Genomic DNA, 24,832 nt, shown 5'->3' with positions numbered 1-24,832 from the left:
ATGTGAGGCAACACTACACCTGCAAAACTGTTGGGATTGTCTATTGTGTCTTGTGTTCCCGATGTGGCCTTCCCTACGCTGGTAAAGCCAAGCATAAATTGGGGGACTGCTTTGGCAAGTACCTCCGCTCTATCCACCAAAAGCAAAATCTCCTGGTGGCCAAACATTTGAATTCCCATTCCCATTTTAACACATCACAACATGAACTCCTCTCTTGCCAAGATGAGGCTACCCTCAGGGTGAAAGAGCAACATCTTATATTTCATCAAATGGCATGAACATCAATTTCTCCTTCCTCACTCTTCTATTCCCCACTCTGGCCTCTTACCTCCTCTCATCTGCCTATCACCTGCCCCGGATCCCCTCCTCCTTCCCTTTCGCCTCTGGTCCACTCTCCTTTCCTATCCTATCAGATTCCTTCCTCTCCAGCCACTTGGCTCCCTTTCCTACCCACTTGGCTTCATTCATCACGTTCTAACTATCCTCCTTCCCCTCCCCACCCCCCATCTTCCCCAGTCCTTTCCAGCCCTGAAGAAGGGTCCCGGCCTGAAATGTCGAATGTTTATTCATTTCCATTGACACTGTCTGACCAGCTGAGTTTAATTTGTGACGGATAGCAAAGGGGGTGGTCGCTCTGCTGTTCACTGGCGTGTAAACCAATGGGAAACGGTGACTATAAGTCAAACAAAGGAAGCACAGGCAAGAATTTCAGAAGACCCCAGAAGGCTTCTACTCCTTCATGGATTGATAGGGAAGGATATTGCATCGGGAAGTGTAACAAGAGGCAATGGGTAGCTCAGCCTCAAAAAATTTTCCTTTGGTGTCCTCACCCTCAATAGTCTTTCTTTTGGCTCCTCACACTTTCTACAGACTCAAGGGGTAGCCATGGGCACTAGCATGGGCCCCAGCTATGCCTGCCTTTTTGTTGGCTATGTAGAACAGTCCGTGTTTTAAGCCTTCCCCAGTAACTCTACAACTCTTCCTCCATTACACTTTGGTGTTGCTTCATGCATCCATATTGAGCTCATCAACTTCATCAACTTTGCCTTCAACTTCCACCTTGCCCTTAAATTCACTCAATCCATTTCTGACACCACCCTCCCCTGTCTTGACCTCTCTTTCCCCATCACTTGAGGCAAACAGTTGACTGATGTCTTTTAAAAATCTAACAATTCCTAGTTATCATGACTATACCTTTCTCCTGTAAAAATGCTTTTCCCTTTTCTCAGTCCCGTCGTCTCTGCCACATCCATTCCCAAGATGCAACTTTCCTTTCCAGGACACCTCCTTCTTCAAAAATGGGGTCACCTTTCCTCCACTCTTAATGCTGCCCTCATACATCTCCTCCATTTCGTGAACATCCACACTCACTCCATCTTCCTACCACCTTAACCATGATAGAGTTCCTCTTTTCCTTATCTGCTGTCCCATGAGTTCGGCATCCGACACATCGTTCTCTGCATCTTCCGCCATCTCCAAAGGGACACGACCATTAAACATATCTTTATCTCCACCACCCTCTACGCTTTCCACAGGGATCACTCCCTCCATGACTTTCTTGGCCATTTGTCCCTCCCCAGTAAGCTCCCACCCGGCAGTATCCCTGCAAGCAGCTGAAGTACTACACTTGCCAATTCACCTGCTCCCTCACCTCCATTCAGGGGACAAACAGTCTATCCAGGTGAGGCAACACTTCTCCTGCAAATCTACTGGTGTCATCTATCACGTGTGGTGCTTTCTCCACATTGGTGAGACCCGCTGTAAATTGGTAGACTGCATTTTCAAGCAACTCTGCTCCATCCACAGAAAGCGGAACTCCTCGGTGGGCAAATGTTTTAGTTCCAATTCTCATTCCGACATGCCGGTCCATGGCCTCCTCATGCCGTGATGGGGCCACCCTCAGTGTGGAGAAGCAACACATTACATTCCGTCCGGATTGCCTCCAACCTGATAGCATGAATATCTATTTCTCCTTCCAGTTAAAAATAATTCTCTCCCTCTCCACTCTTCTTTCATCCCTCACTCTGGCTTTTTAACTCTTCTCACCTGTCTATAACCTTCCCCTCCCCATTCACCCGGGTCCCCTCCGCCTTCCCCTTCTCCTTTAATTTACCTACCCACCTACCTTCACCTATCACATTCTCCCTCTCCCCCTCCTTTGTATTCCATAGTCTTCACCCTTCCTTTCCAGTCCTGAAGAAGGATCTAGGCCAGAAACGTCGACTGTTTATTCATTTCCACAAATGTTGTCTAATCTGCTGAGTTCCTCCCAAATTTTGTGTTGCAATGGGTAGTTTAACTGAGAAGGGAGGGGAATGGCTATAGTGAAATTTTTAATCAGGAAAACTGTCACTGTTTCTGTGGCTGCAAGGGCCACTCCAGAAAGATATATTTCTATTTAATACCGTGTCCAATGGTACGATTGAGCAGCTGCAGTGCCCTCTGGAGGTTGCGGGTGCCAACAGCAAAGGAAAAAACAATTGGGCAGTCGATTATGTCTGTTACAGCACAGGAGGAGGTTAAGCAACTCACTGCATTTGTGCCTACTCTCCTTCTTTCTCTGTTCATCTGAAGCTTATTCTCCCTCACACTTACTGACCCTCTTTGATTCGTTTTGCCATTAATCTACAAGGTAAGGGATGTGCGAGGAATCAGGAGTACCCAGTGAAGGTGTGGCTGGGTATACAAACAGCGCCTGCTATCAGGATCAAACCCAGGCTGCTGGGGCTCTGAGATAGGAACACTAACTACTGTAGCATCATTCCTGACTTTAAGGAACCAGCAGAGAACTTAAGAACACCTGGATAGGTGGAAATCAGAAACAGACGAGATTCTGCAGATACTGGAAACCCAGAGCAACACACATGGAATGGTCAGCAGCTCAGGCAGTATCTTTGGAAATGAATAAGTACGCGACACATTTGGGCCAAGATTGGAAAGGATGCCAGAACAAGCAGGTAGGGAGACAAACTAGAAAGTGACAGGTTGAAACCAGGTGGGTGGGGGAGGGAGGATGGAGTAGGAAGGTTGGAGGTGAAAGCTGGGAAAGATAAGGGAGGAGGCCCTCCTGAAGAAGCTTGCTGGACATCTTATGGATTGAACTGCATGGCTTTTGCAAAACAACTTAGTTTAAGACATTTGCCAGTGACAATAAGCCTGATTCTGGGACAAGTAACCTACTAACAACATTCCTAGTATATGAAAAGTCTAATGCTCACGGAAGGTGGCAACACAGGTAGTTAGTACAGAGAAAACAATTTGTGCCATGCTTGCCTTGTTAGGCTGAGATGTTGAGAAGAAGGCAATGTTGTGCTGCAGTTGTACAAAACGCTTGATTGACTACACCTAGAGGACTGCATATAGTTTTGGTCTACCAGTACCTGTTTTGGTAGTGATGGAGAAGGTGCAGATTAGATAAACCAGGATGATACCTGAAACGGAGAGCCATACTTATAAAGGACAAATTGGACAGGCTGATTTTACTTTCATTGGAATGTAGGGGGCTAATGGTGACCTTATAAAGGCTTATAAAATTATGAGGGCCGTAGATAGGATAAATTATCAATTTTTTCAAGGAAAAGAATCCAAAGTTAAACTATGAGGGAAGAAATTTAAAGGGTAACTGAGGGGTAAGTGTTTTCACCCCCCCCCCCCCAGAGAATATTTGGAATGAGCTTCCAGAAGAGGTAGCGGAGGCAGATATAATTACAATGTTTAAAAGCATTTGGAAGGGTACTTGAATTGGAAAGGAGTAAAGTGATACAGGCCTATTTCAAGCAAAAGCAATTAACATGAATAGGCATCACGATCGACGTTGATGAGGTGAGATGTAAGGGGCTGTTTCTGTGTTATGTGATTCTATGATCCCTGGGCAAGAATGGGGAAGGTTGAAACAGATTTGTCAGGGTGAACCGCTATATTGTAGCGAGTCAAGAAGGCAGCTCATCACCACCTTCTCAAGGGCAGCTAGGGATGGGCAATAAATACTGGCTTAGCTGGTAATCCCCACATCCTGTAAGTGAATAAATTAAAAAGAAATGTGATCGAAGTGACTTTGACCACGGAATGATTATTGATGGCAGGTGGGGTGTTTTCAGCATCTCAGAAACTGCTGATCTCCTGGGACTTTCACATGTTTTGGCTTTGCAGAGAATGGTGTGAGAAACAAAACGTCCAGAGGCCAGCAGTCCTATGGGTGAAAAGGCTTTGTTGATGAGAGAAGTCTGAGGAGAACAGCCAGACTGTTTCAGACTGATGGGAAGGCAACAGTAACTCAAAGAAACACATGTTACAACAGTTGGGCGCAGAAGAGCACCTCTGAATGCCCAACACATCGAACCTTGGAATGGATGGGCTAAAGCAGCACAAGACAGTCGGTGCCCACTTTACTAGCTACAGGAGTACCTAATAAAGTGGCCACTGAGTGCAGAGCTTTTAAACATTCATTACTTTTCCACTAGACCATCTGAACAATGCAAACACCTACGTCAGAATGCTGTTCATCAACTATAGCTCAGCATTTAACACCATCATTCCAGCAATCCTGATTGAGAAGTTGCAGAACCTGGGCCTCTGTACCTCCCTCTGCAATTGGATCCTTGACTTCCTAACCAGAAGACCACAGTCTCTGTAGATTGGTGATAATATCTCCTCCTCACTGACAATCAACACCGGTTCACCTCAGGGGTGTGTGCTTAGCCCACTGCTCTACTCTCCATATACACATGACTGTGTGGCCAGGCATAGCTCAAATACCATCTATAAATTTGCTGATGATACAACCATTGTTGGTAGGATCTCAGATGGAGATGAGAGGGTGTATAGGAGTGAGGTATGCCAACTAATGGAGTGGTGCTGCAGCAACAATCTTGCACTCAATGTCAGTAAGATGAAAGAGCTGATTTTTGACTTCAGGAAGGGTAAGACAAAGGAACACATACCAATCCTCATAGAGAGATCAGAAGTGGAGAGAGTGAGCAGTTTCAGGTTTCTGGGTGTCAAGATCTCTGAGGACCTAACTTGGTCCCAATATATCGATGCAGCTACAAAGAGGGCAAGACAGCGTCTATACTTCATTAAGAGTTTGAAGAAATTTGGTATGTCAACAAATACACTCAAAAACTTCTAAAGATGTACCATGGAGAACATTCTGACAGGCTGCATCACTGTCTGGTATGTGTGGGCTATTCACAAGACCGAAAGAAGCTGCAAAGGGTTGTAAATTTAGTCAGCTCCATCTTGTGTACTAGCCTACAAAGTACCCAGGACATCTTCAAGGAGCGGTGTCTCAGAAAGGCAGCATCCATTATTAAGGACCTCCAGCACCCAGGGCATGTCCTTTTCTCACTGTTACCATCAGGTGGGAGGTACAGAAGCCTGAAGGCACACACTCAGCGATTCAGGAACAGCTTCTGCCATCCGATTCCTAAATGGACATTGATCCCATGAACATTACCTCACTTTTTTAATATATTTCTGTTTTTTTCACGATTTTTAATCTATTCATTATAGGTACACTGTAATTTATTTATTTTTTTCCTTCTTCTGTGTTATGTATTGCATTGAACTGCTGCTGCTAAGTTAATAAATTTCACAACACATGCCAGTGATAATAAACATGATTCTGATTTTATTTCCTCCTTTGCTGAAACTCTAGCTGCATTGATATCCTTATTAAAGTCACAGTCAGTAGTTTGGCTATACCTCAGCCTCTGTGAATTGATCTTTCTAATCCCTGATCGGCACCACTACTTCTTTTACTGCCTGCTTTAATGCTGATGGATTCTATGTTATCATTGATTGCCTGTCTTTTCTCATAGTCACTCGTCATTTTTTTACACCTTCTATGAGCTCTCCTTAAATAGCCCACCACGGCTTCTTCTGTTTCTACTCCATCAAAACTGAATTTTTTTAACTCTTCTTACTTCAGAATGGCCAGCTTCCTGTTCTGTAGCAATTCCAAACCTCTTGTCATCATGATTATTGATCCCTATGTATTCCCCACGACCACTGATTCAATTTGGCATCCATCATTCCCCAGAACCAAATCTAACAATGTCTGCATCTTAGCTTGGTCAAAAATATACTGGTCAAGGAAGTTCTCCAGAGCACATTTCAAATTTTCTTCGCTTTCTGCCCCCTTCCTCACCATCACAATCTATATTACAATGCTCCTGTTATCATTAAGATTCTTGAAATGTCTGCAGATTTGCTGCTCCTGGTCAAAGACACGGATCATATTTCTTCCCCAATCTGATGTTTGCTCTGAACAACAGCTGAACCACTTGGACATGGCTGCATACTTTTATGCATTGAGTTGCTATGACATGATGTGCTAATTAGAGAGTGACAGTAATGATCATCTGTACAGGTGTACTTAACAAAGTGCCCATTGAGTATGCGTTCTCTGAGTGAGAGGCAAATATTGACCAGGAAGTTGGAGGAAGCTTCCCTCAATCGACACAACCTATCTTTCCCCAAATAGCCTTTCATGTTCATGTTAAAGAGCACATCTTCAATGTTACTTGCAAAGTATGGCACCTTCAGCTCTACCAGCTCAGCACAGCATTATCCATCCAATTTATGTTGCTTCATCCTCTGAAGTAGAGCTGAATAAGACACGCCTGCTTTTTCATTCCCCTCTACATAAAAATTGTCCAGAAAGATTGCAATGATGTGAACAGGCATGCACTCAGTTAGAGTTGAAGAAGAATAGCCCTTAACTCAGCAGTGGAGTCATCGGGGCACCATCTTTTGACGGTGTTTCCTTAGCAAGCTATTCTTATTTTTACGAGGCCGAGTTGCTAGCTCGATGCTCAACTCAACTTGGATTTGAACTCTGGAACCTTCACTCCGGAGTCCGGCGCTGATATTATTGCACCACCAAGTGGGACCAGTTAGAGTTGGTCTTTAGATACTTTCTCCAAAGCTGGTCAGCTAACACTCTTTGAAGTGACCAAGATCTTCAAAACAGGACGGGTCAGTCCCCTGTAAACCACCTGCAGAAAGGGAGAGCAGTCACAGCGGTTGGGGCTACCCAGGTGAGCAGCAACTTGGTCTTAAAGCTCTGGTTGTTTTCAAAATATTGGAACTTTCAATTACCTGCTAGAAGTAATGTGCTAAGATATTTCTTAGACAACATTCAAGTGCAGCATTAGCAATGGAATGCCATTGGTCTATTTGGCATCTATGTTCTATATAACCCAACTTTTCAACATAAAGGGAGGCACATACCTCAACAAAGCATTGTACATAAATATCCACTACCCTTCAAAAACTGTGACATTTCAAAGTACTGCTGAGCCCTATAGATGAATGCTTGCAGACCATGGTTACCAAAGTTTTGTTTTGAGACATTTAAATAAAAGAGGATTTTAACCTGGTATATTAAAAAAAAACTCTGTAGGCTTTGTTAGAGTAGATGGCTGCAAAGCTTCTGCATGGAAATGAAAAAATCTTTATTTTCATTGTGCTTTTTAAAAGTGCTCTGACCACAGAAATTTAACAATTTAAGATGATTATTTCTTCATCACAAATTGCTTTGCCCACAAACTGCAGAAAAAGTGCATATTTGTTTTTCTATATATTTGTTTTTCAAAGCCAATTAATCATGATGTTTTTGATTTTGTGTTGAGGTTCAAGGTGTTAAGCAAATTAGCAAAGAATACCCATGATTTCAGCCAAACTACAGAAGTAGAAATTTTGCTCCACACTGCACTAACTACAAAATGAAGTGCACCAAGATTTCTTCCATAGGTTTTCCCAAATCTAATACCATTACTATCTGAAAAAACAAAAGGCAAGTGATGTTTAAAAATGCATCTCCCCTCAAGATTCCTGGCAAGTCCTATATAATCCCTGCCTAGAGAATATCACTATCCTTTCATCATTCCTGAAACAAAATTCTTTGCTGAGAAGTTGATGTGGGTGTTGTATAGGAAACAAGGTTATTCACGTTTCTCTAGGGTGAAGCTTTTGTGACTGTTCTCAGAGACCTCTTTGGCAGACTCCTCAGATTTGCAACTCTGTTATTGGCCTCTGTAAGGCCAAATTTGGAGTATTGTATAGAGTTCTGGTCACCGAATTATAGGAAAGATGTCAACAAAATAGAGAGAGTACAGAAAAGATTTACTAGAATGTTACCTGGGTTTCAGCACCTAAGTTACATGGAAAGGTTGAACAAGTTAGGTCTTTATTCTTTGGAGCATAGAAGGTTGAGGGGGGACTTGAGAGGTATTTAAAATTATGAGGGTGATAGAGTTGACGTGGATAGGCTTTTTCCATTGAGAGTAGGGGAGATTCAAACAAGAGGACATGAATTGGGAGTTAGGGGGCAGAAGTTTAGGGGTAACGTGAGGGGGAAGTTCTTTACTCAGAGTGACAGCTGTGTGGAACGAGCTTCCAGTAGAAGTGGTAGAGGCAGGTTCGAGATCGTCATTTAAAGTAAAATTGGATTGATATATGGACAGGAAAGGAATGGAGGGTTATTAGCTGAGTGCAGGTTGGTGGGACTAGGTGAGAGCAAGCATTTGGCACAGACTAGTAGGGCCGAGATGGCCCTTTCATGCTGTAATTGTTATATGGTTATATGTTGGTATCTGTGTCCATTTTATCTGTATTAAGCTCTCCGATGAACTAAGGCTGTGGCCTGCTCCAGTTGCAGTGATACCTGGTCTCTTGTCTGTCATAAAACTTCAATTCTGAATGTTATTTGCAAACTTTTATTGTTTTGTGGTCTCTCTCTCACTCACTCTCCCTCTTTCCCTCTCCTCACTGAGTGTTTGATGGTTTTTTTAAAAATGCATTATTTTGGGGTTTCTTTGTTTTGTGGCTGTCAGTATGGTGAAGAATCTCAAGGTTGCAAAATGTATACATCAATTTACTTTGAACTTTTGATATGGACTATGTTTAAGTTAGGGCAGTTCCTTGACCATATTAGTGTCTGAAATATGTGTATCAATTAAAGTCAGCATACAGTGAACATACTGCTTCTCTTTCACCACATGCCACAGGAGGGAATAATCAGCACCATAAACTTTAATATATTTATACTGGATCAGCATTATCTTTTATTAGCAAAAACATTGTGAACTATTAGTAATTGTTAACAGTTACATAGTATACCAAAGTAGTTTTAACATCCAGTTCTTGCAGTTTGATAGCCAACATGCTGCTTTGGATAAGAGGCAAAATATGCTTATTGAATTTTAGCTTTTTCACATAGGACAGTTTGACCTTTGCAAAAAATTAAACTAATATATCATCTATTAAAATTCCACTTTGGAATCTGACTCTTAAAATACTGATCTGTTTAAGTGAAGCCATTTTATTTAGGGCCATTTAACTGTTATATATGGGTGGCGAGTGGAGGTATATTTCTACCAAATGAGGTGTAAGGTGTTCCTTCCCTCCGCTAGCCCACGGGTCACCCTTGAGTAAAAGGTATAGCACCTGCATAGCCCTCCAAGCCAGGTCACATGAAGCCATGTGATCGGGTGGCGGATGGTCACATGAGCAGCTGATGCTCATCCTGGTTATGCGACCACTGACGCCGGGGAGACAATCTTTGAAGAGTGCTGATAGTGGCTGGGGTCACCCATCTTGTAAAGACACTGCCCAGAAGGCGGCTCTGGCAAACCACATCGGTAGAAAAATTTGCTAAGTGCTATCATGGTCATGAGACCATGATTGTCCACTTCACACGACATGGCACATAATGATGATGATGAATTTGTGAGCTGGATGGGTGGAATTTTCCTTTTGAAGTAGGCATGAATAATTGCTACTATATTAATTAGACCTTAAAAACTAGTTTTGTATGCTTACATCATTTGAAAGTCAGGTCAGTGTGAGAATTGAATGAAGTTAGCAGTTACATTATTTAATAAATGGCATGGATGAATAAACCTGATTCCAGAGTGTTCTGGGTCCATGTATCAGGAGTTAATAATTTGACCTGTGCTTCTATTTGTTTGATCTTCCTCTGGTACAATAGATTAATGATACACCCCAGCTCAGCAACAGCTCAAACATACTGCCAGCAACAGCTGAGCTCAGGAGGTCACTTCTTTGAAATACTTTGATGAAGATCCCAGTATTTTAGTATTTGCAATTTTAAGAGGAGATAAAGATTAGAATGGGATTTAAGATGATAAGAAGGCTGACAGTGGTGATAAAGATATCTAAAGGAATGCGTTGGAATGGGAAAGCAAATGGCTGGGACTGAAGTGCATAATTTACTCTTTGTTATGTTTTTTCTCCTGTTGGATGATTGTGGCAAAGGATGAGACTCTTTGGGACAGAAACCCATGCAAAGACGTCTGAAAGAACCCAACAGATGAAAGGGATAAAGTAGGTTCATGTGGCCCATTACCTGAACCTGTACGGAGATGTGCTGAAGAAAGGTCTCAGCCAGAAACATTGACTGTTTATTCATTTCCGTAGATATAACCTGAGCTGCTGAGTTCCTCCAGCATTTTGTGTTCATTGCTCTCTGGATTTACAGCATCTGAAGACCTTCTCATGCCTAGAAAATGACCAAAGCCTTTTGGTCTGTTAAAAGTTGCCATGGTAAGCTATGCAAATATGGCACTCCATTTTAATACTTTGCTTTACAAAGCTTCTTTATTCCTCTCCACTGTTTACTCAGAACATCAAAGAGGTAGACTGTGGTACACTTTGTCAACTAGTGACCTTTGTAAATGTGCCAACAATCTGTTTTGTTTCCATGCCAACCAGTAAATGTGGCAAATACAAAGCATGAAGTTGCATGAGCTTTCTCATTGCTGAATATTCATACAAAGTGGGCTACTGTCAAATTTTTTTTAACAAATAGCACAGATCTGAGGCTTTCTTAGCAGCTTCCAGCAGCACATAGACAGGGAGAGCCTGAAATCTACAGCACTCAACTGCGGAAGGCAATGGAGATAGTTATCAGATTGGAAGAGGAAGATAATACTTCTCAGCACTGAACATCTTCCTTGTGTTTTGTTTGAGGCTCTGATGGGAGAATTGGGGGAAGCGGTTGGGTTGCATAGTGATCCATCTGGCCATTCGCTGGGCTCTTCAATGAGCCACTATCTTACTCAGTAATGACCATGTTAGCTCCCCAGACCCTACCACACTTCCATTCATCCCTGCAATGTGTACTGTTAGATCACCATGAGCTAAAAGGTTATCAAAAGAACCATTATGAGGCAGTGGGAATAATGTCCTAAGCAACAGACCATTTAAACCTATCTAGCCAATTTTGGGCTGCTAGCACATCATGACATCAACATAGGAATGCTGGCAACTGGCACGTTCCAGGGTGCAGGAATAAACGGTGAGGAACGCAGTGTTATTCAGTGTAGTCACAGCAAGAGCTCAATGGAGGAGGAGCCTCAGTATAGAGTCCTTCCCCTAGTGGACATAGTTGGGCCAGATTAAATGAAGAAGCCCTCAAATATGGAAGAAATGTACCACTTTATGAATAAAGTTTATATTGATTAAAAAAAACAGCATATTAATGGTTAAAATCTCCTAGTTATGCAATTTATCATACGACAACATTGTACCCTCAACGTTGTTCAGTATTCTGGATATTTTTGAAACATGAAGGAATTGGAACCCTCTTTTGTTGCCTTGTTTCATGAAGAAACCAATAAAGATATTTGAACATTCACAGTGAATTGCTCGATACATTTGCACAATAGTCCAGGTGAACTGCAATTCATTTTCCACCACATAATGCATCTTGATCACTGTTCTCCAGTGATGTTAAAGCCTGTTAAAGCAGTTGTCTCCAGGCATTTCCAGATACTGGTGTTTGGATCTGAGCAGGCAAGAATGGGCTTGAGCACACAGCCTCGGTAATTCACATTCCCTGCATTCCCATTGCAGCAATCAAAGAAAAGAGCTTTGAGTAATCATTTTCTGAAAGACCAGACCTCACTTCCCACTGATTTTAATAGCCTTTCTCTTCTGGAGGGACTTAATAGACAGCATATCCCTGATGTGAGAAGTAGCAAGTGTCAAAGAGGTCATAACCATACAATCTGAATCAAGACAGTATACCAATTAGGTGCCTGTATTTTTATGCAGAAGCGTATTAAAAGTCAGAAGAGTCAGATGCAGAATCAGCAAATTTGCTCCATGTACAATCTCATCAACTCGAAACCCAGCCAATTGCACCCCACATTCTACATGTGTTGCTCCTGTTCACATAATTACGGGTATATAACACAATTATATTTCTAAGTATATTACATTTTTTGCAACGCTATATTCTTCAAATACTGGGATCGAATAAGTTTGCCTGCAAGGAACATAAATAATTATGATAAAGCAGTTACACATAGAGCACCAGGGCACTGTATCAAATTACTTATCCCATATTTGTCAGATTTTTGTAATATAACAAATTACTTTAATACACAAAATGATAAATATTTGAAATCTCAGTCTCCATTTCCTTCACAGATTCTCGAATCCTATTTCATGTGGATAATACAATCAAATAGAAATTTGGCCAAGTTATTTCTTTAACAAGGATCCTTCCTAAAATAAATCTCTTTTTTGTCATCATCTGGATCAACATAATACTTCGAAATGAATTCTGTTTTACAAGCCTTTAATGCTTTGCTCAGGAAGTGTCCATCTTGCTATAAATCTCAAAACCAAATTATTTGTTTAGGCAAATTCAGGTAATGAAATAAAATGCAACCAAGAATTAGACACCATTGGCAATAAATAATTCATTGCCAAAAGTTGTGGAACACTTGAATAAATTTATTTCTGACTTCAAAGAAAAGCCCTTAATTAGACCCTTTAATATAACGACACTGTATTGGCCCTAAGGATGGGCTTTAGTCTGTGGGTTATTTCGTGTCAGGGTTGCATTACCCCAATATTGTCTCACTGCTGTTTCCTTTACCAACTACAATAAATGTTACTATTTCACTTAAAAGCATCTCAGCCCGAGATGTCAACTGCTTATTCCTCTCCAGAGAAGCAGTCTGACCTCCCGAGTTCCTCCACCGCACTGCATCTGTGTTACAATTTCACTGGACTCCCGAGGCAATTTGTCCCCTGGCATTTTGTCCTGGATGCTGTCGGGCATCCTCTGAGAACACAAGCATGTCTATCCCGCATCTGGCCACCATCTTTACCTCTCTCTCCAGTATCCATTGATCAAAGCGAAAGCGACAGCACTTTGTGAAGAGCGGTCATCAGTAAGACCCTGGGCGCTGATACAGTATACTGCAATCTCCTCATCACCAGAAGAGTAGAGTACCCAGAAATTACTCAAGCATTACTTTCGTACCATTGTGAACCTTGTGGTATTAAACCAGGGCAGACACAATCAGGACATTAAGCAGAATGGTCATTCAGTGTTACAGATGATTTACTTATTTAATTTTATTGACAGGTATGGCGCAGTAACAGGCGCTTCAGGAACAATGAGCCTGCATCCTCTTGGCCACCCACTTCAAAGCTACAAGTGGTGGTTAGCAACGTCCATATAACTTGCAATGTCTGTGCATCCAACTCTTCATGTAGTTAGCCACCTATGCTCCTCTCTGCTCATGGCTGTTGAACCCCTCATGATTTTACTCCATATTTTCACAAGTTTCCAAATGAAAACCCCTGTAGACTAAACTGTCATAAATTCCCTTTAATGCCAGGGTACTGTCACAAAACCAGCTATAACCATCATACAGCACAAGAAATAACTAATGCAAGGACTATAATGGACTAATACAAAGATATAAAATATTCAAGTTTGCACAGAAAATCATTAAAGTTATCAGAAACAGAAAGAGGTTTATTGTCGCTGACATATGTGGTGAAATTTATTGTTTTGTAACAGCAGTACAGTATATAGGCATCCATTAGTCTCATGAGACTATGGATTTGTGCCTTGGAAGGTTTCCAGGGCGCAGTCCTGGGCAGGATTGTATGGTTGCCCATGCTGCAAGTCTCCCCTCTCCACACTACTGATGTTATCCAAGGGAAGGGCACTAGGACCCATACTTGGCACCGGTGTCGTCACAGAGCAATGTGTTGTTAAGTGCCTTGCTCAAAGACACAACACGCTGCCTCAGCTGAGGCTCAAACCAGTGACCTTCAGATCACTAGACCGATGCCTCATCCACTAGGCCACGTGCCAACACAGTACAGCAATACAGTGCAAGACCTAAAATTTGCTAGGTTACAAGAAATAAAGGAGTGTGAAAGAGGAATAGTGAGGTAGTAGTGGTGGGTTCATGGGCTGATCACAAATCTGACTACAGAGGGGAAGAGGCTGTTTCTAAAACAATGAGTGTGGGCCTTCAGGCACTTACACCTCCTCCCCAATGGTAGCAGTCGATGCCACCTTCAAGAAGCATCGCTATTCTGGACACCCTCCCCCCACTTCCCCGCAATTCTTCACTTGAATAGAATTCCATTGGAAGCCTACTGGTGAATCCGTGTCCACCAATCTGCCAGGATGTACCTTCTGAATCTAAACTAAACAATAATTTTTTTTTTAAAAAAATGAACATTGCCCCCGAGTCTTTCCCAGCCATTTAAATTTTAAATCTGTGCAGGGGATTGAAAACTGCATTCCACTGAAATTCTTCATGATTTGAAACACTTCTCTTATTTTCTGCTCTGAGGAGAACAATCCCAGTTTTTCCATTGTAATAGTGGAGAAAACTGTCCTTTAACTTTTCAGTAAGATGCAATTAAATAATTAAGTATTGAAATGTTTTAAAAATCCTTTACTCCATCCCTCACAAATACAAACTCACATTCAGAAAAGCATTGTGTAAGTATGCTCTTACCATCCATATCCAGCCTCTGCATGATGATTGCAAGTTCCACCTCACTGGGCATATAGCCCAGGGATCTCATGGCCATGCCCAACTCTTGCTTTGAAATGAACCCGTTGCCGTCTCGATCCAAAACTCGAAAAGCTTCTCTTATTTCTGTTGGAGTATGCAAAGAAAAATATAAGCGCCAAGCTAACAAAATGAAGAACAAACTTACATTTATGATAGTTCCTCAATATCCACAGGCTGCCTTGGGTCTCGTGGACACCAGGGGTTCCCAATCTGGTGTCCACATCCTCTTGCTTAATGATATTGGTCTATTGCATAAAGAGGGTTGGGAACTCCTGCACTGGGGCTACCGAGTACTTACAAAAAGTACTAAATGTAATGTGGAAAACAAGGAAATTTACAGGAAAAACACCAGAAACAACAGTGTGCTCATGACCAGATTATTCACTACGCGGAGAAGTACTTGGCGGGGTATGTTACCATTGGGAGTAAGTTACTGCACTGACAGATAGAATGTTGGACCTCTCGTCCAGAAATCTGTTTAAATCCCACTATGCAGCTGGGGAAATTAATTAAATAAACAGAATTTAATTAAATAAGCCTGTTAGACTCCGTGAAACAACTGGGTGCGGTAAATTACATCTAGTTCATTTAGTTCTTCAGGAAGGTAACCTGTCATCCTTAGTTTAGTCTGAACGTGATTCCAGACCCACCAATGTAGTTGACTCTTAACAATCCCTTTAGTTCGGGAGAAAATATGAAAGGCAATAAATACCCATGTTGGCAGCACTTGCAGATCCCCTGAATGCATAACAATGCTAAAGCAATCCCATGTTCTGCTTACCATATTGCTGATCCAACAGAATATGGAAAGTGCACTTTAACAGCAAAATCATAAACAGACTTCAACAGACAGCTTTACAACTTCATTACCACACAGAACAAACAATATTCTCCTATGAAACCCCCATTAAAATAACTTATGGCTTCGTTAAATAAAATTGATGTCAGTCCTGACAAAAAAATAAACTGAAAAATAGTACAGCCCCTGTGTCTTCATCCCTATCAGTAAAACCAACCAAAGGGTCACCAGCACCTGCCTACCCGCCATCCAGGACACATATACAGATAGCTGGTGGGGAAAGGCCAGCAAGATCATGACGGACCCCACCCACCCTGCTTATGGACTGTTTGTCCCACTCGCATCAGGGAAGAGCTTACGCAGCATTCACACTAGGACCACGACAATCAAAAACAGTTACATCCCCCAAGCTGTCAGGCTGATCAACACCACCACCAATGCTCCACATCTTTTGCTACTAGCACACAAAGGAATTTGAACTGCACACAAAAATTTGTCACCTTCTACCTCGTTGGCATGTTAAGTATATTTTGCAATCGTGCACAATCACATTTCCTTTTCCGGTTTCTGATGTGAACGGTGCTGACAACTTGGGGTTTGAGATGAATTACCTACAGATTTCAGAACTGACTTATTAATACTGTTCTTACTGAAGAAATTATTCTTTGCACTCGTTGTTGTCACTGGGCAAAAAACTGAACAGCACAAGATTTTTGCACACACTGGTCATTACAAATTAAATGGAACATTGACTGCCACTCATTAAACCACCCCAACATCCACATCAGGCACTCCTCTCCACAACCCATCCTCCCCATGTACTGCCATTTTACAGTTACTTGTAAAGTGTTTTTATATAGGATTGCTAGTACATTTATATCAATTGTGTTTTCATGCTCATTGTGTTTTTTTATGCTGCATCGGATCTGGAGTAACAATCATTTCATTCTCCTTTGCACTTGTGCACTGGAGAATGACAATGAACAATCTTGAATCTTGAAATGACGAATGCAGGCAATAGCTACAGAAACAAAGGTAGCATCTGTAAACCCCAGTAGCAATATCTGCTCGTGTGATCTCAGTGAAAACACTGAGATTAGTCTCAGGGCTAAAGAGGAGAAAAAACAGCTAGCTTGCAGTTGTAGTTTCCATCAACTGATTGTTGCTGTAAACTGTGTGTTGCCTGGCAATATCCAGAAAACAAAGCATCGCCCTTAACTAACATATTCCTTCACAAGGAAATATTGTACACACAGGTTGGATTTGATTGAATGCTGCATTATCACCCACCAGTTTTTGGGATGGAATTTTTTTTAGTGCTTTGGGTAACGCGAAGAAAAAAAAACTGATGGGAGAACTCAGCAGGTCAAGCAGCATCTGTGAAAGCAAAAGGAATGTGTCAGTGTTTCTGATGGAAGCCCTATGTCAAGGGGAAGGAGGAACGAAGGCCATTATATTGGTATGTGTGTGGGGGGGGTGTAGGGGGAGGTGTTAGGATAGAAGTTGGCTCCTGATGGATGGAAGCAGGTGAGGATGGAAATAACAGATAAATGGAGCCAGGAAGAGGAAGGGAAATTAACTCAAAAGGTGATCAAAAGGAAAGAGAACCAGGTGGACCGGTGGGAGAAGAGATAGAACTCAACAGGTGTGGGTTACCTGAAACTGGAAAATTCAACTCAACATCAATGGCTGTAGATGACCCAAATAGAAAAAGAGCTGTTCTTCTAGTTTTCATTTGACATCACAATAGCCATGGAGAAAGTTGAAGACAGAGATGTCGATGTTGGGATGGGAAGGGCAGGTGAAGTCATTTGTAACTGGAACCTCCAGGTCATCATTGCAGACAGAGCCTAATCTGTAATTGATCTCACTTATATTGAGGAGACCACATCCAAATGTAATAGACTGGGTTGGAGGAATTGCATGTGACAAGTAGAGTCCATCTTTTATTCTATACACGTTTCCCAACTACTGGAAACTCCATAATGTAGATTCAGCAGATCAGGGATTCCTAACCTAGGGTCCACTGGCCTCTTGCCTCAGTTAATGGTAAGGGTCTATGGCTTAAAAAAGGTTGGGAATCCCTGCAGTAGATGGATTGGATTACTGGTTCTCAGAGAACTCCTGACTCAAGAGGGTAACCAACAAAAAAAAATTCTAAGAAGTCTTTTGTTTGTTGTCCTGAGCCAACTCTCTATCATTGACCCTGTCATATAGCAGTCTTAGGTATGCCAAACTGCAGCTTAAGTCAAGTTTATCCTCTCATGATAGATGGGGTTCTTATTTAATTTGAAGAGGAGGAAGAAAGCACTCACTTGAATTTATAATTCCCTAACACGTATGAATCCTAGTATGAACAGTGGAAGCTGGAACAATGAATGGGATATAGGAAGCATTGTGATCTCACAGTCAGAGCTTTTCAAAGTACCCAAACTTTACCCTTCATTCAGGTAACTTGCTGATGCACCATCAATAACTCACTCTGAGACGTGAAGGTGAGATATCGGCTTTTATTGACTGGAAGAAGGAACCAGCAGTGGTTGACCACCATACTACATCCTGGAGACTGAGAGGCCGGGCTCAGGCCTTGATCGCCTTTATACAGGGGTCTGTGGGAGGAGCCACAGGAGCAGTCAGCAGGGGGCGTGTCCAGACAGGCACATAGTTCACCACACTTGCATCAGACCAGCTGCCCCTCATTGAAGGAACATTTGATGTCCCTTCTGTGGCTTTAGCCTGCACCTCTTCACTGCATCTATGATCACTGTGTAAATAATTTGTACTTTATAAACTCACCAGATTGTTGCAGGATTTCAAAATGCTGCAAAAAGTCTAGCAGACCCCATACCTAAAACACATGACTTGTATCTCCTGCTCTTTGTTGTCTGGACAGCTGCTCTTTTCTAGAAGACTCCAATAAAAATGCTGGGAATGTTTGCTTAATTGCCTTAAATCTATTATATTCCTGATCTGAAAACTACATTTTTAAACCATTTGCAACTTTCCCCAAGAACTCAGTTCTTAGTCTGCCTTGTTTACAATATCCAAGCAGAGCTGAGCAGGGTGCAATTTCCAATTCAGCCTTCAATTTCTTGTATAACCCAAGTGGATTTGTCCATTATTTTGTAACTGTTCTCAATCTTCCACTAGATATTGAATTACTGGATCAATGCAACAAAACAAAGGAAAGAGTCTTCCATTTAGTGGCATGATCAAATCATTGCAGAATTATCTACATTCCCTTTGCAATGTCCAACTAACTATTGTGAGCCATCACCATGACGTGACTGGGAACGCCCAGAGCATGAAGATGTGTTTTCGACATCAGTGTGAACAATGGTGTAGAAAAAAAAGACATGGGCATTTCAAAATAATTATGTTTCCATTTCATTTTAATCATTTGAGATTATTGTAATTTGGAGATGGGCTAATAATTAACTACCTGCCAAACTAGTGAGAGAGCTCAGTGTTGGATTGGCTGGGAGAGGTTGCACGTAAAATGTTGGACAGTTCAGGTGACCAAGGCCAAGACAAGTCTGGCATGGTGCATAAAACCTCTCCCAACCAAGACAATATCCAATCAGTAAAGGTAACCACACTAACCATTTTGAATCACCAAAGGAACTTCCCTCAATTTCAGCATTTTATCATAATCAAAGGGGAAAAAATCTTAATGCACAATAAATAGCTTGAAATATAGTGTCAGGAATTACACCACAACATAAACCCTCATAATCTGCTCTCCATTAAGGGTTTCAGCATCTGCCACATCAAAAAAAAACTCATGTCTCAACAGGGGAACAATGAACTTGAAACACGAGGAAAAGGAGTTTGAGAATGCAGTCCTTCAGAAATAATTCAGCTGCTGGAAGCACCCAAGAAAGGTTTCAATTTGAACAGAGTGATCACAGTGTTCAATGATCGACAGTCCAAGCACTAGTGCACCAGGACCTCATTATCAGCTCCACTGACTCCCCCATGATATATTGACAGAACTTCACAGATCTTCTCCCTTGCCTCACAAGAGCATCTTTGACAGTCAGTCCCTGAAGATTTATTGATTCTGAAGACATCCATGCAAGTGAAAGCAAGCTAATTTCAGATCATCCTATGATGCATGACATGTCACTGGTATTTTCTCTGGTGAATACTTTCAGGAAATAATTATTAAATGTTTTAGCCTTTTCTGTTCAATCCAGCTTGCTTCGTTATGCGATCTGAATTCTGCGTTGATTAACTTCAAAGTCAGAATCAGATTTAATATCACTGATATATGAAATTTATTTTGTGGCAGCAGGACAGTACGTTAAAAATACTATAAAGTACAATCTGAAGCAGTGTAAAAAGAGAGCAAAAAAATAGTGAAGCATTTGGTTTAAATAGTGAAGCTCATTGGTTGGTTCATTGTCTGTTCAGAAAGTTGCTGGCAGAGGGAGAGAAGCTCCTGCACCTTCTCTCTGATGGTGGTATTAAGAAGACAGCGTGTCCTGAGTGAGACTGTAATAATTATGGATACTGTCTTTTTATTCTTCTCTACAATATGGAAGAACTATTTACAACCCTGGTCAATATCTACAGGAATGTTTAGTTGAAACTTGTCATTGCTCATCCAGCTTCTTTTTTTTCTGCATTTGGTGATCGTATATCATACACCTTGTGTTGGCGCGTGGCCAAGCGGTTAAGGCGTTCGTCTAGTGATCTGAAGGTCGCTAGTTCAAGCCTTGGCTGAAGCAGCGTATGTGTCCTTGAGCAAGGCACAACCACACTCTGCGACGACACCAGTGCCAAGCTGTATGCGTCCTAATGCCCTTCCCTTGGACAACACCAGTACCATGGAGAGGGGAGACTTGCAGCTTAGGCAACTGCCAGTCTTCAATTAAAAAAAACCTTGCCCAGGCTTGCGCCCTGGAAACTTTCCAAGGCGCAAATCCATGGTCTATCGAGACTAACGGAAGCCTACTACATCATACACCAACAATGAAATGTACAAGTTATATTCATTTATGTTTGTGTGGCTAATTTTTGTGACATTTATGCCTCAAATATGTACGCCTACGACAATAAATTTGTACGTGGAGTTATGAACAGCCAATTATAACAGGTTTCCAGGATGCCATACCCTGGGCTAACCAAAATCTTTCAAGTTCAGATCTCAGATTTTCAATAGCCCAAGTTCAAAAGCGCTTTTTTTTAATATATTTTCTCAGAGTGAGTAGGTTTGGTACCTGAGTGATAACAGATTATTATTAACACTTCTGTACCCTCTGGGAGGGTTTCAGACCAAAGGACACAGACTCAGAGTACAAGGGCATCCCTTTGGAACAGAGATGAGAAAGTATTTCTTTAGCCAAAGGGTGATGAATCTGTGGAAGTCACTGCCACAGACAGGTCTGGAGGCCAAGTCATTGGGTATGTAACCCCCTGGGTCACCTCAGGCTCGCTCACCTCATTCTCGTCTAGGGGGAGCAGCCTTCGGCCCCGCCAAACTGGGTAATCAGCTGGTGTGGATGCTGTGTGATGTCCCCGCCTCGCCCAAAAACAGACAGTACACCATATGCGATTAAATGAGTACAATTTGTAAAGGTTACTATAACTAAGTGATTAATAATGATACACTATATATGAAGAAAAAAAATAAAGAAAAAGGCGCCAAACTTATCAAAGTCCAAACCACTTCATGCACAACCGTTGGAGCTCAATTACTGAAGTCTTCTGGCCACCATTCGATCCCCTCCGAACTCCTCGACTCGCAGCTTAGGACCATCCGAAGTGGTCAACCAACCACATCTAGCTTCATCTCCTCTCCTCAGAGTACCTCCTCGCCCAGCTTACAGCATCGCGTCCTCTCTCTCTCAATCCCTCACGCCGATCTCCCCAAAAGCCCGCCAACAATAGCTTACAGACTCAGAAGAAAGGACAACATTAATGCCAATTGGTTTACAAAGGAATACAATTCTCGTTATCAGTAAATTTTAACCCAAACAAGCTTCCAGCACTCTCTCGCAACAAAGAAGCATTCCTGCTTTTAACAAAACAAAGAAGCCATTTTGATTACATACACAGTAACAAAGAAAAAAGAAGAAACCCCCTTTACAGGTATATTTAAAGCAGAGGTTGACAGGATCTTGATCAGCAAGTGCATCAAACGTTATGGGGAGAAGGCAAGGGAATGGGATTGAGAGGGATAATAAGCTCTGTGGTCACTGTACTGATTTCCTGCTGTACCTAATAAAGTGGCCACTCAGTATATGCTCGTGGTCTTCTGCTGCTGCAGCTCAATCACTTCGAGGTTCGAAGTGTTGTGCAATCAGAGATGCCCTTCTGCATACCACTGTTGTAATGTGTGGTTATTTGAGTTACTGTTGCCTTCTTAGAAGCTTGAACCAGTCTGGCCATTCTCCTCTGACCTCTCTTATTAGCAAGGTTTTTTCACCCCATTCTCTGTAAACTCTAGAGACTGTTGTAAGTGAAAATCCAGGAAATCAGCAGTTTCTGAGATACTCAAACCACACCATCTGGCACCAACAATCATTCCATGATTAAAATCATTCATATCAGATTTCTTCCCCATTCTGATATTTGGTCTGAACAACTGAAACTCTTGACCATGTCTGCATGCTTTTATGCATTGAGTCACAGCCACATGATTGACTGATTAAATATTTGCATTAATGAGTGAGTATACCTAATATAGCAGCCACTGAGTGTAAATGATCAAATGATGGTGCAGAGTCAATGGCAAAATGGCCTAATTCTGCTCCTGTGTTATGGTATTTTGGTCTAAGTTGGAGCCTTGAAACTCATGCCAGGTCAACTGTGTTAAAGCAAAACATCAGCTTCTGTACTTTAGCTCAAGGTTTATTTCAGTGACTTCATGGAATGAATGCCATGAGCATAGCACCATGCACTAATACAACAGTATAGCATACTTAGTGATACTACACCGGAATGAATTTTCAGCCAGTGCTTCTTGATTAATAAGTGATCAAACTAGAGATTTTACAAAAAAAAGATTACCAAGGAAACTTGGAGGGCTGGAGTCAAATGGTGAGATTGGATAGGTGCAGTCTGTCTTCCTTGGGGCAAAGGAGGCCAAGAGATGATGTGACTAAACTATGCGAGACATTGCTAGAGTAGATACCTACACTTTCCTATGGGAAACTAAAACTAAAGAGACTAAAACCAGAGGGCACAGGGTTAAGAAGAGAGGGACGATGTTTAAAGGAATTAGGTTTTCATATGCAGAGTATTAGTTAGCTGGAATAAACTGCCAGAGGAAATGGTGGAATCAGGAACAGCAACTAAATTTAAAACAACGCACACAAAATGCTGAAGGAACTCAGCAGGTCAGGCAGCATCTACAGAAATTAATCAATAGTCGACATTTTGATCCGAAACCCTTCTTCAGCACTGGAAAGGAAGGTGAAGAAGAATAGTCAGAAGGTGATAGGTGAAGCTGGGTGGGTGAGGAAGGTAAAGGCTGGAGAGGAAGGAATTTGGTAGGAGAGTGGACAGTAGGAAAAAGGGAAGGAGGCAGCGACCTGGGGGGAGAGGGTGATAGGCAGGTGAGAAGAGGTAAGAAGCCAAAATGGGGAAGGCGTGGGGAGGAGAGAAAATATTTTTTAACCAGAAGGAGAAATTGATATTTGTACCATCAGGTTCATGGCTACCCAGATGGAATATAAGGCATTGTTCCTCCACCCTGAGGGTGAACTTATCTTGGTGCAAAAGGAGACTATAGACCAACATGTCAGAACATTTAAAAGATGTCTGGACAGGTACCTGAATGAGTAAGGCAGAGACTGATATGGAATTAATGCAGGAACACAAGAGTAGTATAGGCAGCACAGATATAGTGGGCTGAAATGCTGTTTCTATGCTTTACAACTCTAAGACTATTTTGTAGATCTAAAGTTACACTAGCAGTAACTCACAATGTGCTATATAGTCCTGCTTGCAGGTTGTACTCAGATTCTGAAATGCCAACTCACTTCCAAAACTCCTATTTTAGGTTCCAGGAAAGATCACACAATAACCTGGCAAATATTTAGCAATTTGTAAAGACAGGACTGATTACGGACAGTCAACATGACTGTGTACATGGAAGATAATGTCTCATGAAGTTGATTGAATAGTTTGAAGTAGTAACCACGAAGGTCATTGAAGGCAGGGTGGTCTATATGGACTTCAGTAAGTCTTTGATAAAGTCCCTCGTAGCAGGCTGTTATGAAAATCAGGTCCCATGGATTCCAGGGGGAGCTAGCTGATTGAATACACAATTGGCCTTAAGGTGAGAAGCAGAGAGTAATTGGGGAAGGTTGTCTTTCTAGAGTGGGAGCCCATGACTAGTGGTGTGCCCCAGGGGACAGTAGTAAGTCCATTGCCACTTCTCATCTTTGTCAATGATTTGGCTGTGACTGTACTAGGTGGTGTGAAGGTGGTTATTAGAATTAATAGTGGGATCTTGATCATATGGAGTTTAATTTGGATATGTTGAAGGTATTAGATAAGTCAATGTTGGACTTTCACAGTGAATAGTAGGACCCTGGGAAACGTTGTAGAATAGAGCAACTTAGGAGTACATGTACATGGCTCTCTGAAAGGTAGACGGGGTGGTGAAGAAGGTATTTGGCATGCTGGCCTTCATCAGTCAGGGCACATAGTTAACATATTATGTTGTAGTTGTATAAGACAATGGTGAGGCTACATTTGGAATATTGTGTTCAGCTTTGGCCACCCTCTTATAGGAAAATGTCATTAAAATAGAAATAGTTCAGAAAAGATTTACAAGGATGTTGGACTGAGTTCAGGCTCAAGTTCAGCCTGCAGACAGCTTATGAAACCACTTCTATTTCGTCTTCTTTTAAATATGCTTCTTTTCCTGAATTGCAGCCTGCAATTTCCATTCTGAGGATATATATCTGGGCTGACTGAGCAACCTGCTGCTTTTGCCTCTACTGGGCAGATCTTACAGCCATCCTTTCCTGATGGCAGAAGGCGAACCTATGGTTGACTCCATTACTCCTCGCCAATTAAAGCGCCGAGCAAGACCGAAATCAACGAGGATGAGAGAGGAAAAGAAGCAGGTGTTCAGCGCTGTCTGCCTGCGTTTGACTGGTTTTCCTCTCACTGCTGCTGGAGGAAGGTGCAGATTCAGTCGCCTCGG

The 24,832-nt window shown here is 42.0% G+C and overlaps 1 protein-coding gene across 2 annotated transcripts in view; it reads right to left on the bottom strand.

Moving 5' to 3' along the window:
* caln1 (calneuron 1) overlaps positions 1 to 24,832 on the bottom strand; it is a 444,094-nt gene that overhangs the window by 380,785 nt on the left and 38,477 nt on the right. For both annotated transcript variants that reach the window (XM_059971403.1, XM_059971404.1), the window contains exon 2: positions 14,808 to 14,951. In XM_059971403.1, coding sequence (XP_059827386.1) covers positions 14,808 to 14,951 — 144 coding nt within the window. The remainder of the gene's footprint in view (positions 1 to 14,807; positions 14,952 to 24,832) is intronic.

The sequence above is a fragment of the Hypanus sabinus genome, chromosome 6 (assembly GCF_030144855.1).
Source record: "Hypanus sabinus isolate sHypSab1 chromosome 6, sHypSab1.hap1, whole genome shotgun sequence".
NCBI lineage: Eukaryota > Metazoa > Chordata > Chondrichthyes > Myliobatiformes > Dasyatidae > Hypanus > Hypanus sabinus.
The sequence above is the reverse complement of the archived record's forward strand: the minus strand, read 5'-3'. Positions and strand labels throughout refer to the sequence as shown.